Genomic DNA, 18,416 nt, shown 5'->3' with positions numbered 1-18,416 from the left:
TGCAGGAGGGGAAATGGAAACTTCTAGAAAATTTTCTGAAAGCATTGTCTGCCAGATTCATGACCCATGTAGTCGGAGATAACGGTTTTGTAACGGCCTCTGCGATTCATCGACTGACTGCAAACGTAGAAGCTGCTTGTCGAGGAGGGAGCGGGTTTATAGTATCAAGAGGCAATTCTCTGTGGATATCGATCGAAGGCACTTCCTTGCGGCGATCGGTCGAAGACATTTCCCTCCGAGGATCGACCTAGTGACCTGACTGTAGAGAGACACAATGCAGAATCTGGCGGTTAAACTTTGAGAAGTCTTGCTTTAGACATAAGGGGTGCGTGAAGTAATTTCTCTGTGAACAGAGTTGTTAGTTTGTTTACTCAAGAGCGAATTCTTTACACCTCTGTGCAGTCTGACATACACTGAAGTTCTTCTTTATAGAGGAATACTTGTGCCGAATTTCTGTTCCTCGCTAGTGAGGAAACAGAAATTTTGACTCGTGTTCTGCCTTGTCCTGAGGTAATTGCAGCTCTAATAGTTTGCATACGGCATATTGTGACCAGCGTGTAGGCAGTGAATTGCAACTACGACACAAACTGCACAGCAGCCAACGCCCCAACGAGCACATCATCACTTCAGTAAAACTGTTGTCCGTACTACAACAGGTGATACGTGCACTCCAGTCAGACGGATAGGGAAACACTCACACTAAACGTGTTGAGCCCCGTTTGCTTGTACAGTGAGTTTTTTCTGAAAGTGCCAGTCAGGGTGTAGGTCTTTTTCTCACCACTTCACCACTAATCAGTAGCAGCCACCTGTGTCTCCGTCGAATAACAAGGAGGGGGAGGGGGGGGGGGAGGGGTGAGCTGTCTAAAGAAAATAAAATTTATGCTCAGCTAATCTGGAAGTTACGTTTAGGGTAGAATCCGACACAGTGCGTTTCATTTTACAATTTTTTTGCATATTTTATGTTTTTGAGAACAAATGATTTTCGAAACTTCCTGGAAGATTAAAACTGTGCGCCGGTCCGAGACTCGAACTCGGTACCTTTGCGTTTCGCGGGAAAGTGCTCTACCAACTGAGCTACGCAAGCACGACACACGACCCGTCCTCATCTTTAATTCGGCTAGTACCTCGCCTCCTGTCTTCCAAACTTCACAGAAGCTCTTCTGTGAACCTTGCAAAACTAGCACTCCTGGAAGAACGAATATTGGAGAGACATGGCTTAGCCACAGCCTGAGGGATATTTCCAGAATGAATTTTTCACTCTGCAGCAGAGTGTACTCTGATACGAAACTCTGCACTTGCCCGCGAAAGGCAAAGGTCCCGAGTTCGAGCCTCGGTCCGGCACACAGTTTTAATCTGCCAGAAAGTTTCACATCATTTCTTGTATGCTGTATTTGCAGGTGCTTTCTACTTACGTTGTGCGTTGCTTTAGCGCTTGTTGTTACAGTTTTTTGTGTTGTGTTGCAGGCCGAGGCCATGGCGAACGAGCGCACGCCTCTGCGTGGCGCCGAAGCCGGGCCGCAGTACGTCTTCATGACGAACCCCAACAGACTGTATCGCACGAGGATACGGCAGTTCCAGTGCTGCATCTGCGCCGGACTCCTGTAAGTAGAGCCGCTTCGCACGTCAAACAGCGACCGCCAGTTACAGGCACTGGCAACGCTACCTTCAAACAGCAATTTCTTTTTCCTTAAGTCATCAGTCTTCTGACTAGTTCGATATGGGCCGTCGCGAATTCCTCTCTTGTGCCAACCTCTTCATCGCAGAGCAATATTTGCTCTCTACTTAGTCATTTGTTAGATGTATTCAAACCTCTGTCTTGACTTACACTTCTTACCCACTACTAATCGCTCTAGTACAGTAGTAGGTATCCCATGATATCTTAACTCATGTCCTAACATCTTTTTCGACGTGTTCGTTTCTTCGCCAACTCTGTAGAGAGTATCGTAATTCCTTCTCTTATCAGCCCCCCCCCCCCAAATTTTCAGTATCCTTCTATAGAGCCGCATCTTAAACACTTCGGTTTTATACACAACGGGCCATTAAAATTGCTACACCAAGAAGAAATGCAGATGATAAACGGGAATTTATTGGACAAATATATTATACTGGAACTGACATGTGATTCCATTTTCATGCAATTTGGATGCATAAATCGTGAGAAATCAGTGCCCAGAACAACCACATCTGGCCGTAATAACGGTCTTGATACGCCTGGGCACTGAGTCAAACAGAGATTGGATGGCGTGTACAGGTACAGCTGTCCATGCAGCTTCAACACGATACCACAGTACATCAAAAGTAGTGACTGGCGTATTGTGACGAGCCAGTTGCTCGGCCACCATTGACCAGACGTTTTCAATTGGTGAGAGGTCAGGCGAATGTGCTGCCCAGGGCAGCAGTCGAACATTTTCTGTATCCAGAAAGCCCCGTACAGGACCTGCAACACGCGGTCGTGCATTATCCTGCTGAAACGTAGGGTTTCGCAGGGATCGAATGAAGGGTAGAGCCACGGGTCGTAACACATCTGAAATGTAACGTCCACTGTTCATAGTGCCGTCAATGCGAACAAGAGGTGACCGAGACGTGTAACCAATGGCACCCCGTACCACCGCGGCGGATGATATGCCAGGATGTCGATGACGAATACACGCTTCCAATGTGAGTTCACAGCGATGTCGCCAAACACGGATGAGACCGTCATTATGCTGTAAACAGAACCTGGATTCATCCGAAAAAATGATGTTTTGCCATTCGTGCACCCAGGTTCGTCGTTGAATACACCATCGCAGGCGCTCCTTTCTGTGTTGCAGCCTCAAGGGTAACCGGAGCCATGGTCTCTGAGATGACAGTCCATGCTGCTGCAAACGTCGTCGAACTGTTCGTGCAGATGGTTGTTTTGCAAACGTCCCCATCCGTTGACTCAAGGATCGAGACGTGGCTGCACGATCCGTTACAGCCATGCGGATAAGATGCCTGTCATTTTGACTGCTCGTGATACGAGGCCGTTGGGATTCAGCACGGCGTTTCGCATTACCTTCCTGAACCCACCATTCCATATTCTGCTAACAGTCATTGGATCTCGACCAACGCGAGCAGCAATGTCGCGATACGATAAACCGCATTCGCGATAGTCTACAATCCGACCTTTAACAAAGTCGGAAACGTGATGGTACGCATTTCTCCTCCTTACACGAGGCATCACAACAACGTTTCACCAGGCGGTCAACTGCTATTTGTGTATGAGAAATCGGTTGGAAACTTTCCTCATGTCAGCATGTTGTAGATGGGTCGCCACCGACGCCCACCTTGTGTGAATGCTCTGAAAAGCTAATCATTTGCATATCACAGCATCTTCTTCTTGCCGGTTAAATTTCGCGTCTGTAGCACGTCATCTTCGTGGTGTAACAATTTTAATGGCCAGTAGTGTATAACAGCATATTGATCCTGTTTGGATGCATTGGGTAACAACGTCGCCATTGTTCACGTTTCCGCTTTTACAGCACGCACGTCGGAAAGACACGAATGTCACACTAATCCCTTGTTTACATGTAGGTCGTTATAAACCCGCATCGGAGTCGCGCTACGTTGGAAATACACTGGCAGCATTACTCTCAAACAGAAACTTTTTGTTCGCCCCTTGTATACCCACAAAGATCTCATGTGCTAAGCAAAAAGTCGCAACTGTGTCCAGTATTGTTCCTTCGAAATACATTTTTGAAATCAGGGACAGACTTTATACTCACCTGGTCGCAGGTTCGAATCCTACCTCGGGCATGTATATATGTGATGTCCTTAGGTTAGTTAGGTTTAAGTAGTTCTAAGTTCTAGGGGACTGATGACCTCAGAAGTAAAGGCCCGTAGTGCTCAGACCCATTTGAACCATTTTTTATATTCACCCTGTAAATCTAGTGACAAGTGAAGAGGATCGAAAACTATGAGACAGCAAATTCAGCTAGGAGCTTTTTTCATGTGATGCCCGGTAAGACAAGGAAGAATGAAGTAAGATTGCGGATGAAAGTGCTGTCGAGGAGGAAGTCGTTGAATGTGTGCGAAAAACACTTTTGATTTACGGAAGTATGAATCTGGAAGACAACCGTGTCCTTTCAAAAGAAAGAGCCCGCTATTTGAGTTAGATTATTTAGAGAAATAACGAAAAACTTAAACATGTTTGTTTATCTTTGTGTGTGTGCCCGCACGCGCTCATTGCGTTTGTGTTTCTGCCTGTCTGTGTGTATGCTGCCCCAATCCGATATGGTCGCAGTCAGTACGACAACCCTCTTCGCTTCACTGAACAATGATTGCACCATCAGCGATTGGCGGACTACTGTTTATTATTCAGTATAGCTCTGCAACAGTTTTGTGTACTTATGTAAAATGCCAAACATTGATAGCACATGAACATTTTATCAGCAACACCTTTGTTCAGGATTGCTAGCAGCTGTTTGGAGTTCGTTGTTAAAATATGGAAACATCGCTCCAAATATCCTGGAACTACTATCGCAAAATGGAGTACCGTGGCAGTTTTCAGGCCAACTACATTTTCTTGTGCTATCTATGGCTTGTCTGGAAAATTGTTATTTCTGGAGGCAGCAATGGCTGCTGAGACCGGCAAAGATTTTTGAGGGTAGTTACCTCCACAAAGTTTCGAGCTAAGTATTACATTGGGTATCAGATACGACGTTTGGTGTTGAGTGTCACGTTTGAGGCTAATTAGTGCGTTGTAGAAAGGCCGAGGCGTCTGCGAATGACATTGATATTTCGTGCTGAACGTGATGTTGGGGCCAATACTGATTGAAGCTAAGCTTCATTTCTGTTGCCAGCCACCACATTTGGAGCTGAGCTTGGTGGAGACTAAATTTGCTTTCTGAGGCTCAATTTTATGTTCCGCAATTAATATCAAACTATCGCTGAACAACGGAATTTGCGGCTGTTAAATGTAGAACTGGCTACACTATGTGATCACAACGGACACCTGGCTGAAAATGAACTTACAAGTTCGTGGCCCCCTCCATCGGTAATGCTTGACTTCAGTATGGTGTTCGCCCACCCTTAGCCTTGATGACAGCTTCCACTCTCGTAGGCATACCTTCAATCAGGTGCTGCAAGTTTTCTTGGGGAATGACAGCCCATTCTTCAAGGGGTGCTGCACTGAGGAGAGGTATCGATGTTGGTAGGTGAGGCCTGGCACGAAGTCGGCGTTTCAAACCATCCCAAAGGTGTTCTATACGATTCAGGTCAGGACTCTGTGCAAGGCCAGATCATTACAGGGATGTTATTGTTGTGTAACCACTTCGCCACAGGCCGTCATTATGAACAGGTGCTCTATCGTGTTGATAGATGCAATCGCCATCCCCGAATTGCCCTTGAACAGTGGGAAGTTAGAAGGTGCTTAAAACGTCTGTGTAGGCCTGTGCTGTGATAGTGCCACACAAAGCAACAAGAGGTGCAAGCCCCCTCCATGAAAAACACGACCACACCATAACACCACCGCCTCAGAATTTTACTGTTGCTACTATACACGCTGGCAGACGACGTTTACCGGGCATTCGCCATACCAACACCCTGCCGTCGGGTCGCCACATTGTGTACGTCATTCGTCACTACACACAATGTTCTTCCACTGTTCAAACGCCTAATGTTTACGGTCCTTACACCAAGCTAGGTGTGGTTCGGCATTTACCAGCGTGATGTGTGGATTGTGAGCAACCGCTCGACCATGAAATCCAAGTTTTCTCACCTCCCGCCTAATGGTCATAGTACTTGCAGTGGGTCCTGATGCAATCTGTAATTCCTGTGTCTGCGAACGAGCAGTCAACAGACGAGGTCGGCCTGTACGCTTTTGTGCTGCAGTTGTCCCTTCACGTTTCCACTTCACTATCACATCGGAAACAGTGGACCTAGAGATGCTTAGGTGTATGGAAATCTCGAGTACAGACGTTTGACACAAGTGACATCCAATCACCTGACGACGTTCGAAGTCCGTGAGTTCCGCGGAGCTCCCCATTTTGCTATCTCACGATGCCTAATGACTACTGAGGTCGCTGTAATGGAGTACCAGGCAGTAGATAGCAGCACTATGCACCTAATATGAAAAAAGTATGTTTTTGAGAGTGTCCGGATACTTTCGATGACATAGTGTATGACTTAAACGAGTGCCAAAAATATTCTTAGTCTGTGATTAATCGCAGATTTTGTTACTCTTTTCACCTTCAGCTATAAGTCTGGTCCTTCAGCCAGAAGACCTTCTACATCTTTGCATAATAATTCCAATCTACACCCACCTGAACCTAGGCCTACCTAGTCCTTCCTCTCCAATTTTTACCAGTAACGCGTCCTTCCGTAACCAAACTGACTATTCCTTAATGTCTTAGGGTGTTTACTATCAACCGATCCCTGCTTTTAGTAGATTGTGGCATAAATTTTTTGTCACCTCCATCCTATTCATTACATCTTCATTACGTATTAAATTTATTCTTGAGTGTACTTCTATACTATCACAATTCCAAAGTTTCCTTTCATTTCCACAGCCATACAAGGCTACATTCCAGACAAATTCTTTCAGAAAAGAATTCCTAGCCCTTTAAATATGTTTATATTTCGTTGTTATGTTTCTTGACAGTCCAGACATTCCAGACAAATTCTTTCAGAAAAGAATTCCTAGCTTTGAAATGTATGTTTATGTTTTGCTGTTATGTTTCTTGACACTACAACTGACGCAATCATCTGTCACTGTTTAAAGTAAAAGTTGTGACTGATCGTTGAAATAGCTGTGACTTCCCTATCTGAATTTTCACTGAAAACCATTTATGCATAAAAAATGACACTGTTATTTATTTGTTCAAAATGTGCATCACAATTAACATTACAAGTAACTATTAAAGTAACTGTTATGTACTTTCTTTTCCGTGTAGCAATGAATGAATCTATGCTGCTTCATAACTATTTGATGTGTTTATAGCAGGTTCGGGGTATTGAGAGGTAATGTGCCTGCTGGGGTGAAGGCAAGAAACTAATTTTTGTGACATATTTGGAAACTGTTCATTGTCGTCGGATCCGTAACTGTCGCTTTTATGAAATATTTTGTTTGCACATTCTAAAACATGTTACAGTGACTGTATGTTTGTACTCACTGAATGTGCTTAAGAAACAACAATAGCAAAGCATTTTAGCCACCGAGACAGTTTTATTTACCAGGATTTCATAATTTAATATTGTGTTTGTCTTTCAGATTTCTGCTTTTTTTCCCTTATAAGAAACAATCCTTTCAACATATTCCCTTGTCTATTCCATTTACAAGATGAAGTGTAAAGTTTCGGTGTTACCTGTTATGCCACAGGGCGATCTTCGTGGCTGCAGCTGTCATCACGGTCTCGTACTCGGTGAACCACGACGTGATGGACGAGGTAAACAACACCGACACGACGGTTCTGCCCGTGAACGTCGCCAAGCTGCTGCAGCTGACGTGGCCTCTGAAAGGTGAGCAGCGTCCACAGGCCTTCAGCCTGACTGTGTAGCGTGGGCTGACGAGAGGCAACTTTCGTGGCCTTGAAGGAACTTACGCGCTTCCTCTCTCGGGGTCGTGTATGTGTGAGTAGAACGCTAGTGTGACTTCTACGAAAGAAGCAATTCGTTGGACGGATACCGTACTACGACTCGTCAGCCTACTACCTATGTTCACTTGACGTGTTATTAATGGTGATCGCTACTTGAAGGTCCTGCGCCAGGAATGAAGTGAATGAGGGTTGACAGAGATGAAAGGAGAGTGGTTATTATGATACGATAATGCGTGACGCTGTAAGTGGGACAGATTTAAATGTTGCGGAAATCGTTGCATTTTCTGAGAACTGCCAGAGGAGATGTGAAAGACATAAAGTTCAGATTTTGTGGAATTTCAAGGGGCGGCCGTTGTAAATTTGTTATATGGTTGGAGTATTCGTTGCTGCGAGACTTTGTTCTTTTTGTTATAGTTCTTCAGATTAGTTTTATTCGGCACGTTACGACTTCCTTTCCTATTCCAATCACTTCTACTCGTGAGAATGAGATTTTCACTCTGCAGCGGAGTGTGCGCTGATATGAAACTTCCTGGCAGATTAAAACTGTGTGCCCGACCGAGACTCGAACTCGGGACCTTTGCCTTTCGCTGGCAAGTGCTCTACCATATTACTCATATTAGCACTTACACCCAACGTTCTCAATTATTTGTTGGATATATCTGAATCTTTGATTTTCCCTCAATTTTTGTCTTCTATGCCTCTATCTCATACGATAAAAGTTTTTCCCTGATGTCTTAACATATATGATATTATCCTGTCCCGTTTTCTTGTCTTTCTTTTCCACATATTTCTTTTCCCGCCGATACTTCAAAAAACCTTCACGTTTCTTATCCGTCTACATAATTTTCAGCATATTTCGTCAACAACAAAAAAGGAGAGCTTAGTTGGATTCTTTTCCAGTTTTTTCACTTCCATGATTCACTTGAAACAATGTTGACATCCATCGTCCGTGGTCAGAAATTTCTTTCTCATTTTCTCACCTACATTTCATACTAGTAGACACTGTTACCTCGATTCGTCTGTCATGCGTTGTTATGTTTCCAATTAAGGAGAATTTGTTCACTTTATGTACAATGTGATACCCTTTGAAGTTTATCTCTAATCTCACTTCTGCTACTCCTCATTGCCCTCGTATATTTTTGGTTTACTCTCGGTCTATATGCTTTGCTCTTTAGACTGCTCATTCCTTTCGAAAGGTAATGGTAATTCTTCCGCACTTTCACTGAGGACAGCAATGTCAACAACGCATCTTATCACTGATATCTTTTCAACCCGAATTTTAATTCCACTCGCAAACTTTTTTTTTCGGCTTGAAGTATACCCGTGTACTAAAAATGATAGGAATGTAATCTAAATTGATGTATACACAGCTGGTGTTACTGATTTCAGTGCATGATAGAAACAACTATTGTTCCATTTAAAAATTGTATCTTTTTGCTGTAACTCTTTGGATAATAACACAATAAACTATGTTCATAGCTCCGCAGACAGTGTAACGTTTCTTATGGTGACCTACCGCAATAACTATTTCCGCCGCCTATTACTTCGTAACATACAGAGGCAAACACATTTAATGTAACACCCTGTATACAGTGTGGTCCATTGATAGTGACCGGGCCAAATATCTCACGAAATAAGCATCAAGCGAAAAAACTGCAAAGAATGCAAAGAATGAAACTCGTCTAGCTTGAAGGGGGAAACCAGATGCCGCTATGGTTGTCCCGCTAGATGGCGCTGTCATAAGTAAAACGGATGTCAACTACGTTTCTTTTTAAATAGGAATCCCATTTTTTATTACCTGTTCGTGTAGTACTTAGAGAAATATGAAGGTTTAGTTGGACCACTTTTTTCGCTTGGTGTTAGAGGGCGCTGTAATAGTCACAAACGTGTAAGTACGCGGTATCACGTAACATTCCGTCAGTGCGGACGGTATTTGCTTCATGATACATTGCCCGTGTTAAAATGGCCCGTTTACCAATTGCGGAAAAGGTCGATATCGTGTTGATGTAAGGCAATTGTGATAAAAATGCCCAAAGGACGTGAGCTATGTATGCTGCTCGGTATCCTGGACGACATCATCCAAGTGTCCGGACCGTTCGCCGGATAGGGACGATATTTAAGGAAACAGGAAGTGTTCAGCCACGTCAATCACGACCTGAAACAAATGATGATGCCCAAGTAGGTGTTTTAGCTGCTGTCCCGGCTAATCCGCACATCAGTGGCAGACAAATTTCGTGACAATCGGGAATCTCAAAAACGTCGGTATTGAGAATGCTACATCAACATCGATTGTACCCGTACCATATTTCTATGAACCAAGAATTGCATGGCGACGACTTTGAACGCCGTGTACAGTTCTGCCACTGGGCTCAACAGAAATTACGGGAAAATGACAGATTTTTTGCACGCGTTCTATTTAGCGACGAAGCGTCATTCACCAACAGCGGTAACGTGAACCAACATAATATACACTATTGGGCAACGGAAAATGCACGATGGCTGCGAGAAATGGAGCATCAGTGATCTTGGCGGGTTAATGTATAGTGCGGCACTATGGGAGGAAGGATAATTGCCCCCGATTTTATCAATGGCGATCTAAATGGTGCAATGTATGCTGATTTCCTACGTAAGGTTCTACCGATGTTACTACAAGATGTTTCAGTGCATGACAGAATGGTGATGTACATCCAACATGATGGATTTCCGGCACATAGCTCGCGTGCGGTTGAAGCGGTATTCAGTAGCATATTTCACGACAGGTGGATTGACCGTCGAAGCACCATGCCATAGCCCGCACTTTCACCGGATCTGACGTCGCCTGGTTTCTTTCTGTGGCGAAAGTGGAAAGATATTTGCTATCGCGATCCACCGACAACGCCTGACAACGTGAGTCAGCGCATTGTCAATGCATGTGCGAACATTGCGGAAGGCGAACTACTCGCTGTTGAGAGGAATGTCGTTGCACGTACTGTCAAATGAACTGCGGTTGACGCACATCGTTTTGAGCATTTACTACATTAATGTGGTATTTACAGGTAATCACGCTATAACAGCATGCGTTCATAGAAATGATAATTTCACAAAGGTACATGTATCACATTGGAACAACCGAAATAAAATGTTCAAACGTACCTACGTTCTAGCTGCCAACTGTTCGTCTAAAATTGTAAGCCATATGTTTGTGACTATTACAGAGCCACCACAATGCGAACAAAGTAGTGTAACTAAAACATTCATATTTCTTTACGTACAACACGAATATGTAGTAAAAGTGGGGGTTTGTGTTTAAAAAACGCAGTTGTTATCCGTTTGACCTATGGCAGCGCCATCTAGTTGGACAACCATAGCTCTATCTGGTTTCCCCCTTCAAGCTAGACGAGATTCGTTCTTTGTAGTTTTTTCGTTTGACTCTTATTTCGTGAGATATTTGCCCCGGTCACGATCAGTGGACCACCTAGTACATATACGACTGTGGGACTGTTTCTGGCCGTGTAAAGAAGATATATTGACGAGGACAGAACTGTTCCTTGAGGTACTCATGGAGACAGGACGCTGGAGCAAAATGTTTTAGACTGTCCGAAGTTGTGCATCTCGGGCAGCATCAGAGCGCACTGCCGTGTTTTCACAGACAAAGGAGAGCCGCAGTGGAGCGGCCCGCCTGAGGATGCGTCCGAAGTGGAGGCGGCGGTGTCTGCGGGCCGCGGCGCGCTGAGCGAGAGGGACGCCGTGGAGGCGCAGGCGCCGCCGCTGGCCGTGACGGCGCCCGCCTACCGCGCCCAGCAGGCGCTGCACACCACCGCCAAGGCGCGGCAGCTCGCCAGGGCCGGATACGTGCTCGACGTCGCCTCCAAGCGCATCGCCGCCGACAGGTGAGCCCCACACACGTGCGCTTCCAAACAACCGGCACCTTACGTTCTCTGGTTAAAGATTCCTGTTCGTACCGGGTGTATCACATTTAACGGCGTAAGGTCATGCAGCTGAAAACACACGATACTAGAACACTCTCAGTAAAAATAGATCAGCAAAGCAACCGTTTATGAGGTAACTCCGACTTTATAGTTACCTGTCATCACTGACTTGACACTGTGTAAACGCCATCCCAAGTAGGAAAAGGTGACAATACTGTAGAACATTAAGAAAAGTTATTACAGATACTTCAGAGGAAGTAGAATGAACACGACAACAGTTAAAGGAAGTGTTCAAAGTGTACCTGGATGCAGGCTTGTACCGTTCGCCACGATGACTTTCGAATCCTTTCAAACACGTGGACTTCCACGCCTTTCACATGCCCCAAACACAGAAATCCGTGGGATTCAAATCACTTGATCTTGGAAGCCGCACTACACGCGTTCCTCGCCCACTCTACCTATAGGATCTTTGGGCATATCGGCGCGAAGGTGTCGCCTCACCACAGCGACAAAATGTGCCGATCCTTCATCAGGCACGCCTGGCGTTGCTCTGAGGGAACACCCACAATCATTTGTGCAAGATGATGACGCAGAGACCGAAAGGTAATTTCTTCCGCTGAGCGTTTTTGGTAACATTTACGGCCCAGTAAAACGATCGCCAAGTAGCTTTGAGCGGACGATTTGGATGGGATTAGGTTAATGCAAAGGGGACATACAATTCAAGGTTTATTTCCCCAAAACAATTAATTAATTGTAATAAATTACACTGTGGCTTACAAATTACAGTGACCCAAACAAATCAAGCTGCTTACAATATGAGGTAATAAACATGTTATATACCACAGGTGAACAGAGAAACATCAAAACTGTTTACAATTTGATACATCTACATCTACATCTACATGACTACTCTGCAATTCACATTTAAGTGCTTGGCAGAGGGTTCATCGAACCACAATCATACTATCTCTCTACTATTCCACTCCCGAACAGCGAGCGGGAAAAACGAACACCTAAACCTTTCTGTTCGAGCTCTGATTTCTCTTATTTTATTTTGATGATCATTCCTACCTATGTAGGTTGGGCTCAACAAAATATTTTCGCATTCGGAAGAGAAAGTTGGTGACTGAAATTTCGTAAAAAGGTCTCGCCGCGACGAAAAACGTCTATGCTGTAATGACTTCCATCCCAACACATTTAAACTTTCGCCAACATGGGCCGCTTGCCGGTCAAAACATGTTACGACTACAGCAGCGGGCAAACTTACATAGGTAATAACACAGGCCACCTAGCAATCTTGCCAAAATCAGTTTACACGGAGGAGTAAGAAGGGGGGAGAGGGGTAAACACAATAAAAACCATACGCAAATGCACTTTCCAAACCTACTACTAAAAGACAGTATAAAAAAAGCTCTCAATGACAAATCGGGGATAGACCCGGCAACATTGCACCTGAGCGCTAGTAGCCAAAATAAGGTTCACAGATACCAAGGTCTGATACATTAACAAATAATCGCTGTGCATTAAACTACATACTTTCACCTAATACAGTTAAATTTTTAAATGTGAAGCACAACTGTATAATTTACAATTAAATTTTCAGTTGAAGTTACTCCTTCCTATACCTTTTTTAAAAGAGTGATAAAATTTTCAACAGGTATCTCAGTTAAAAATGCCCTGAAATCCTTAACACAACAACACGTACATGACAAAATATATGTACGGCAAGGCCCAACATCAACAGCGCAAAACACATTTAAACTTTCGCCAACATGGGCCGCTTGCCGGTCAAAACATGTTACGACTACAGCAGCGGGCAAACTTACATAGGTAATAACACAGGCCACCTAGCAATCTTGCCAAAATCAGTTTACACGGAGGAGTAAGAAGGGGGGAGAGGGGTAAACACAATAAAAACCATACGCAAATGCACTTTCCAAACCTACTACTAAAAGACAGTATAAAAAAAGCTCTCAATGACAAATCGGGGATAGACCCGGCAACATTGCACCTGAGCGCTAGTAGCCAAAATAAGGTTCACAGATACCAAGGTCTGACATCATCTTAGGACTAACTGGAACAACAAATAAGAGTAAAAAAACAAGCAAATGCCAATGCCCAAGAATTTAAATAGGATTAAGTACACACGAGGCTAAGATCAATTGTTAGCACCTTGGACATCGTCTTAGGCTTAATTGACACTACAAATAAATAAAGGTAAAAGAACAGACAAATGACAATGCCCAGCAATTTAAATAAAATAAGTAAGCACAAGGCTAGAAACAGTTGGTAGCAACTTAACAAGCACACATAAAAATATCAGACTGGTGCCACATCACAACAGGCGCGCGCGCAGTCCCCAGCAAGCCAGAAAAGCAATAACACACACTCCGGCAGCCGAGCCAGCCTGACCACAGTAATTTCAACTCAGAATCAGGGCGCGTGAGCACACCGGGTCCACGCAAAACACACACTGCTACATAATTCCCACCAACAGATAGGGCTGCCTCCCGTGAGAGAAAACAGGGGCGACGACAGGGTACACACCAGCAGAAAACTCGACACCCAGACTCCAGCTAGAACGGAATCACGCAGAAAATATAACCAACAGCTGAAGTAAGGCGAAGCGAACCCCGCCACGCAGACCGGACAGAGCAAACACACAGAAAATCTGCCCTGCAGTCCTTACAACTCCTGGGTGCGGAAACCCAAGCGATATCGTGGCACCCTTTTCAGAGGCTGAGAACCTCGAGCGATCTCGTGCGGGAATCCACCAGTTGTCCACTACAGCACATCATCAACACGCCACACCGCCCAATTCCCAAATCAACGAGGCCCGCCAACAACGAGACCACACCTCCGTGCCGGGGCGGATGGCCCGGTGGGAATCCAACCGCCGAGCCGAGCGCGCGCGGCCCCCCGCGAAAAACGCTCCAGAGGGCATTTGCTGCCTCAGCGCCTGCGCAGGTCGAACCAGACGGAAACAGAAATACAAGTCGCTATCGATAGAGCCGGATACGAAACTCGCCAGAGGAATTGCACAGCTCGAACTACACATTCGATGAGCAACGTCCCTGATGTAGAGACTCATGCACAGCGCATGCATTGGAGCCTAGATGACACCAAGTGTGAGTACTTTGATAATTGAACACACCATCACAAGTGAACGTTGCTTCACTGTCAGACTCAAAGATGCCTACAGCTTGCTGTTGCGTCCACTGACAAAACATTAGTCTAGGACCAAAGTACGTCTATCAAAGGCACTGAACTCGTTGGATTTGGTATGAGAACAATGCATTGTGATGCATTAATTTCGAAACACTACCGTGACTCATTCCAGAAATTTGTGAGTTAAGCCTCCTTCTCGAGATTACTGTGAGTGTTCGACTATTTCCAGCACCATATATTCAAGCACAGATGTCGTTCGTACAGGCTTACCCACTCCCACAGCATGTGAAAGGTTCCCAATTTCTCAGTGGCGTTGATGCACTCTTGTAAAATTCGCCTCTCTGGATGCCTCCGGTAGGGCATGCTTATTGGTACAACCGTGCAGCCTCCTGATCATTGCCATTAGCCCTGCCACACATGAAATGCATGTCAGCATACTTCTCGTTACTGTAATGTTCCAAGTTACTTTAGACACTCGTACAACTCAACTGATGCTTCACAGCCAACTGACACGAATGGCGCTCTGAGTGCTTACTGTACTGTCAGATCCACTCTACACCTAGATGACAGCCGGTCGATGTGGCCGAGCGGTTCTAGGCGCTTCTTCAGTCTGGAACCGCGAGACCGCTGCGGTCGCATGTTCCAGTCCAGCCTCTGGTATGGATCTGTGTGATGTCCTTAGGTTAGTTAGGTTTAAGTAGTTCTAAGTTCTAGGGGACTGATTACCTCAGATGTTAAGTCCCATAGTGCTCAGAGCCATTTGAACCATTTGAACTTAGATGACAAAAGTTATGGAATACCTCTTAACATCATGTCGGACCTGGCATTGACTCAACAAGGTCTGTAGAGGTCTCCTGCAGAAATTGAGTCACGCTGCCTCGCTAACCACCCATATTCCAAAAGTGTTGCCGGTGCAGGATTTTCTGCACGAACTGATCTCTCGATTATGTCCCACAAATGTTCGATGCCATTCATGTGAGAGATTTGGGCGGATAAATCATTCGCTCGTACTTTTCAGAGTGGTCTTCAAATCAATCGCGAGCAATTGTGGGTCAGTGACTTCCCGCACTGTCATCTGTAAAACGTCTATCGTTTTTGTGAACATGAGGATCTAAGCATTCATGGTGGTGTCTGATTGTTCTATATCGTGTCTCCCTACCACTTTCGCGCAACGACACTCTGAGCGTGTTTTTTAGGGATTTGACTAGTTTGAACCTGGGACCTGTTGCTGGTAAGGAGACACCAGACCACACATGACATGTAGAAATCAGAAGAGTTCAGTGAGACTAGCGATGATATAACCAAATACTAAATGATCTCAGCGTCAGCTCCACTGCACTCCCTGTAAAAGAATCTTAATACTAACTAAATTTAGTGGAAAGGGTTCAAGACTTTCCTACTTTAGTTAGCTTTTAAAATAACGTCGAAAAAGCAGTTACGTTTACCATTGGAAATTTTATTTTACTCACAAAACATCGTTTATAAATTGCACTATTGATAAAAGGAAATGTTTTAATACAGGATGGTAAAAACCAACTGCGTTCAACAAAAATGTGAACGAATATTCCCTGAGTGGGTTTCCAAGTTCTACAATGGATCGAAGGATGACCTATGCCATATCACATCTATAATCTAGGTTTACATTAAGTTTCACAAAAGAGCAAACTATCAAAATGGTCTACAGACCCTCAATTATCTTTAATTACTTATCTAACTTGTCGTAAATTACAGTGGCTCATGTGGCTTCTCAATAACTATATAACAGAAAGATCATCGCGTTTCAGATCTTTTCTTCAAGTGGCAAATGTGAACACCATGAGTTTCAATTAACGATCGATACTAGTATTACGCAAAAGGGGGTGTAAAAGATGAGACTTCTGCAGTTCTGAGTGAAGCCTTATGCGCTCAAAAATGCTGCATCGCGTGCGTTCATTACCTTGTCGGTGTTCAGGCAGCGTCAGGGCAGCGGCGGGCAGCACAGCTCCACTCACCTCACCATCTCCGAAGCAACTCTTTCCTAACTTCTCCTTACTACAATTTACCGATCTGGCTGTGTTTTCATCTGACCAATCAGGGTCTCAATGTTAACCTTAAGCTCCACCTACAAACATTCTTTCTATTCAATGAGAAACGTTATACTTTTCGTGGTGGGGCAATATTTTTAAAGTTTTCAACGTATCAGAGACGCGAAAAAGTCTCACGCTAAAACCTGCAGCTGGTGTGGTCCTTTTAGCGTTATCGTAAGATCTATAGTATTCTTCTGGAGGGCTCTATCTTTTAACATGGGCAGGCGGGTGGTCCTAATGTAACAGACACGCGAAAAAGTCTCACGCTAAAACTTGCGGGTGGTAGTGGCCCTTTTTGTGTTATCGTAAGATCTATGCTGTTTTTCTGGAGAGCTGTAGCTTTTAACATGGGCGTCCTTGACGTACCTGAGACGCGAAAAAGTCTCACGCTAAAACGTGCGGTTGGTAGTCTTAGCGGTAGGCTGCCGACGTGGATGTCCAGTTCGTCCCTTATCGTAGGGCCTTCTAGCTTAACACGGTTCTGCTCTCGGCTTCTGTTCTCGTTTCTCCCCTCGGAACTGCGTCGGTCTCATGGTGGGAAGATACAACATGAATTTAGGCATTCTTGTGTTAGTCTGTGGTATTCCATTTGCTCACTCGTTACTCGTATTATTTTGGTTAATTTAATGTCACGATTTATTCGGAGCTATGTGACATACTACTGGATTTGCTTATAATGTCAGGGTTTTCATGGAAGGTGTTGGATTTGCCTGACACCTTACAAGGACAACCATGAGGTGTAGAATGAAATGACTACAGTGCTGGACCGGGACCCAAACCCGGAATTCCCGCTTATCGCCAGCGGTCACCCCACCATTTGGCTAACAGTGCACGACTTACGGCCAGACAAAAACTTCCAACCACGCGTCTATGACCTGTACTCGTACATCCATTGTGTATATTCCCGCACAGGTCAGACGTTGTACTGCGAAGTCGCTTGCCCGGTATCGGCAGATAAATACGATATCGCAGTGCCTATGTTATTCTGATTACGATGCCAAGTTCCTTTGCACGTCCATCGTCGTCATTCCATTCTACAGCCGATGGTTGTCCTCATTCGCAGTTGCGGATTCATTTCATGTAATTCATAACGGCTGTAGTCACCACAGTGCCTGTTCCTTTGGACATGCGTGCATGTAATCAGAATAACACAGCCCTGTAATATCGTATACAGGGCAACCTATTGATCGTGACCGGGCCAAATATCTCACGAAACAAGTATCAAACGAAAAAACTACAAAGAACGAAACTTGTCTATCTTGAAGGGGGAAACCAGATGGCACTATGGTTGGCCCGCTAGATGGCGCTGCTATAGGTCAAACGGACATCAACTGCGTTTTTTAAAATCGGAACCCCCATTTTTATTACAGACTCGTGTAGTACGTAAAGAAATATGAATGTTTCAGTTCGATCACTTTTTTCGCTTTCTGATAGATGGCGCTGTAAAAGTCACTATGACTCACAATTTTAGACGAATAGTTGGTAACAGGTAGCTTTTTTAAATTAAAGTAAGAACGTAGGTATGTTTGAACATTTTATTTTGGTTGTTCCAATGTGATACATGAACCTTTGTGAACTTATCATTTCTGAGAACGGTTGCTGTTACAGCGTGATTACCTGTAAATACCACATTAATGCAATAAATGCTGAAAATTATGTTCGTCAACCTCAGTGCATTTGGCAATTCGTGTAATGACATTCGTCTCAACAGGGAGTAGTTT

At 44.5% G+C, this 18,416-nt stretch overlaps 1 protein-coding gene across 2 annotated transcripts in view; it reads left to right on the top strand.

The window, feature by feature from the left end:
• LOC126268048 (uncharacterized) overlaps positions 1-18,416 on the top strand; it is a 220,277-nt gene that overhangs the window by 110,704 nt on the left and 91,157 nt on the right. For both annotated transcript variants that reach the window (XM_049973475.1, XM_049973474.1), the window contains exons 3-5: positions 1,465-1,601; positions 7,337-7,476; positions 11,182-11,422. In XM_049973475.1, the coding sequence (XP_049829432.1) occupies positions 1,465-1,601; positions 7,337-7,476; positions 11,182-11,422 (518 nt within the window). The remainder of the gene's footprint in view (positions 1-1,464; positions 1,602-7,336; positions 7,477-11,181; positions 11,423-18,416) is intronic.

This window comes from Schistocerca gregaria, chromosome 4, assembly GCF_023897955.1.
Source record: "Schistocerca gregaria isolate iqSchGreg1 chromosome 4, iqSchGreg1.2, whole genome shotgun sequence".
Taxonomy (NCBI): Eukaryota; Metazoa; Arthropoda; class Insecta; order Orthoptera; family Acrididae; genus Schistocerca; species Schistocerca gregaria.
The sequence above is the reverse complement of the archived record's forward strand: the minus strand, read 5'-3'. Positions and strand labels throughout refer to the sequence as shown.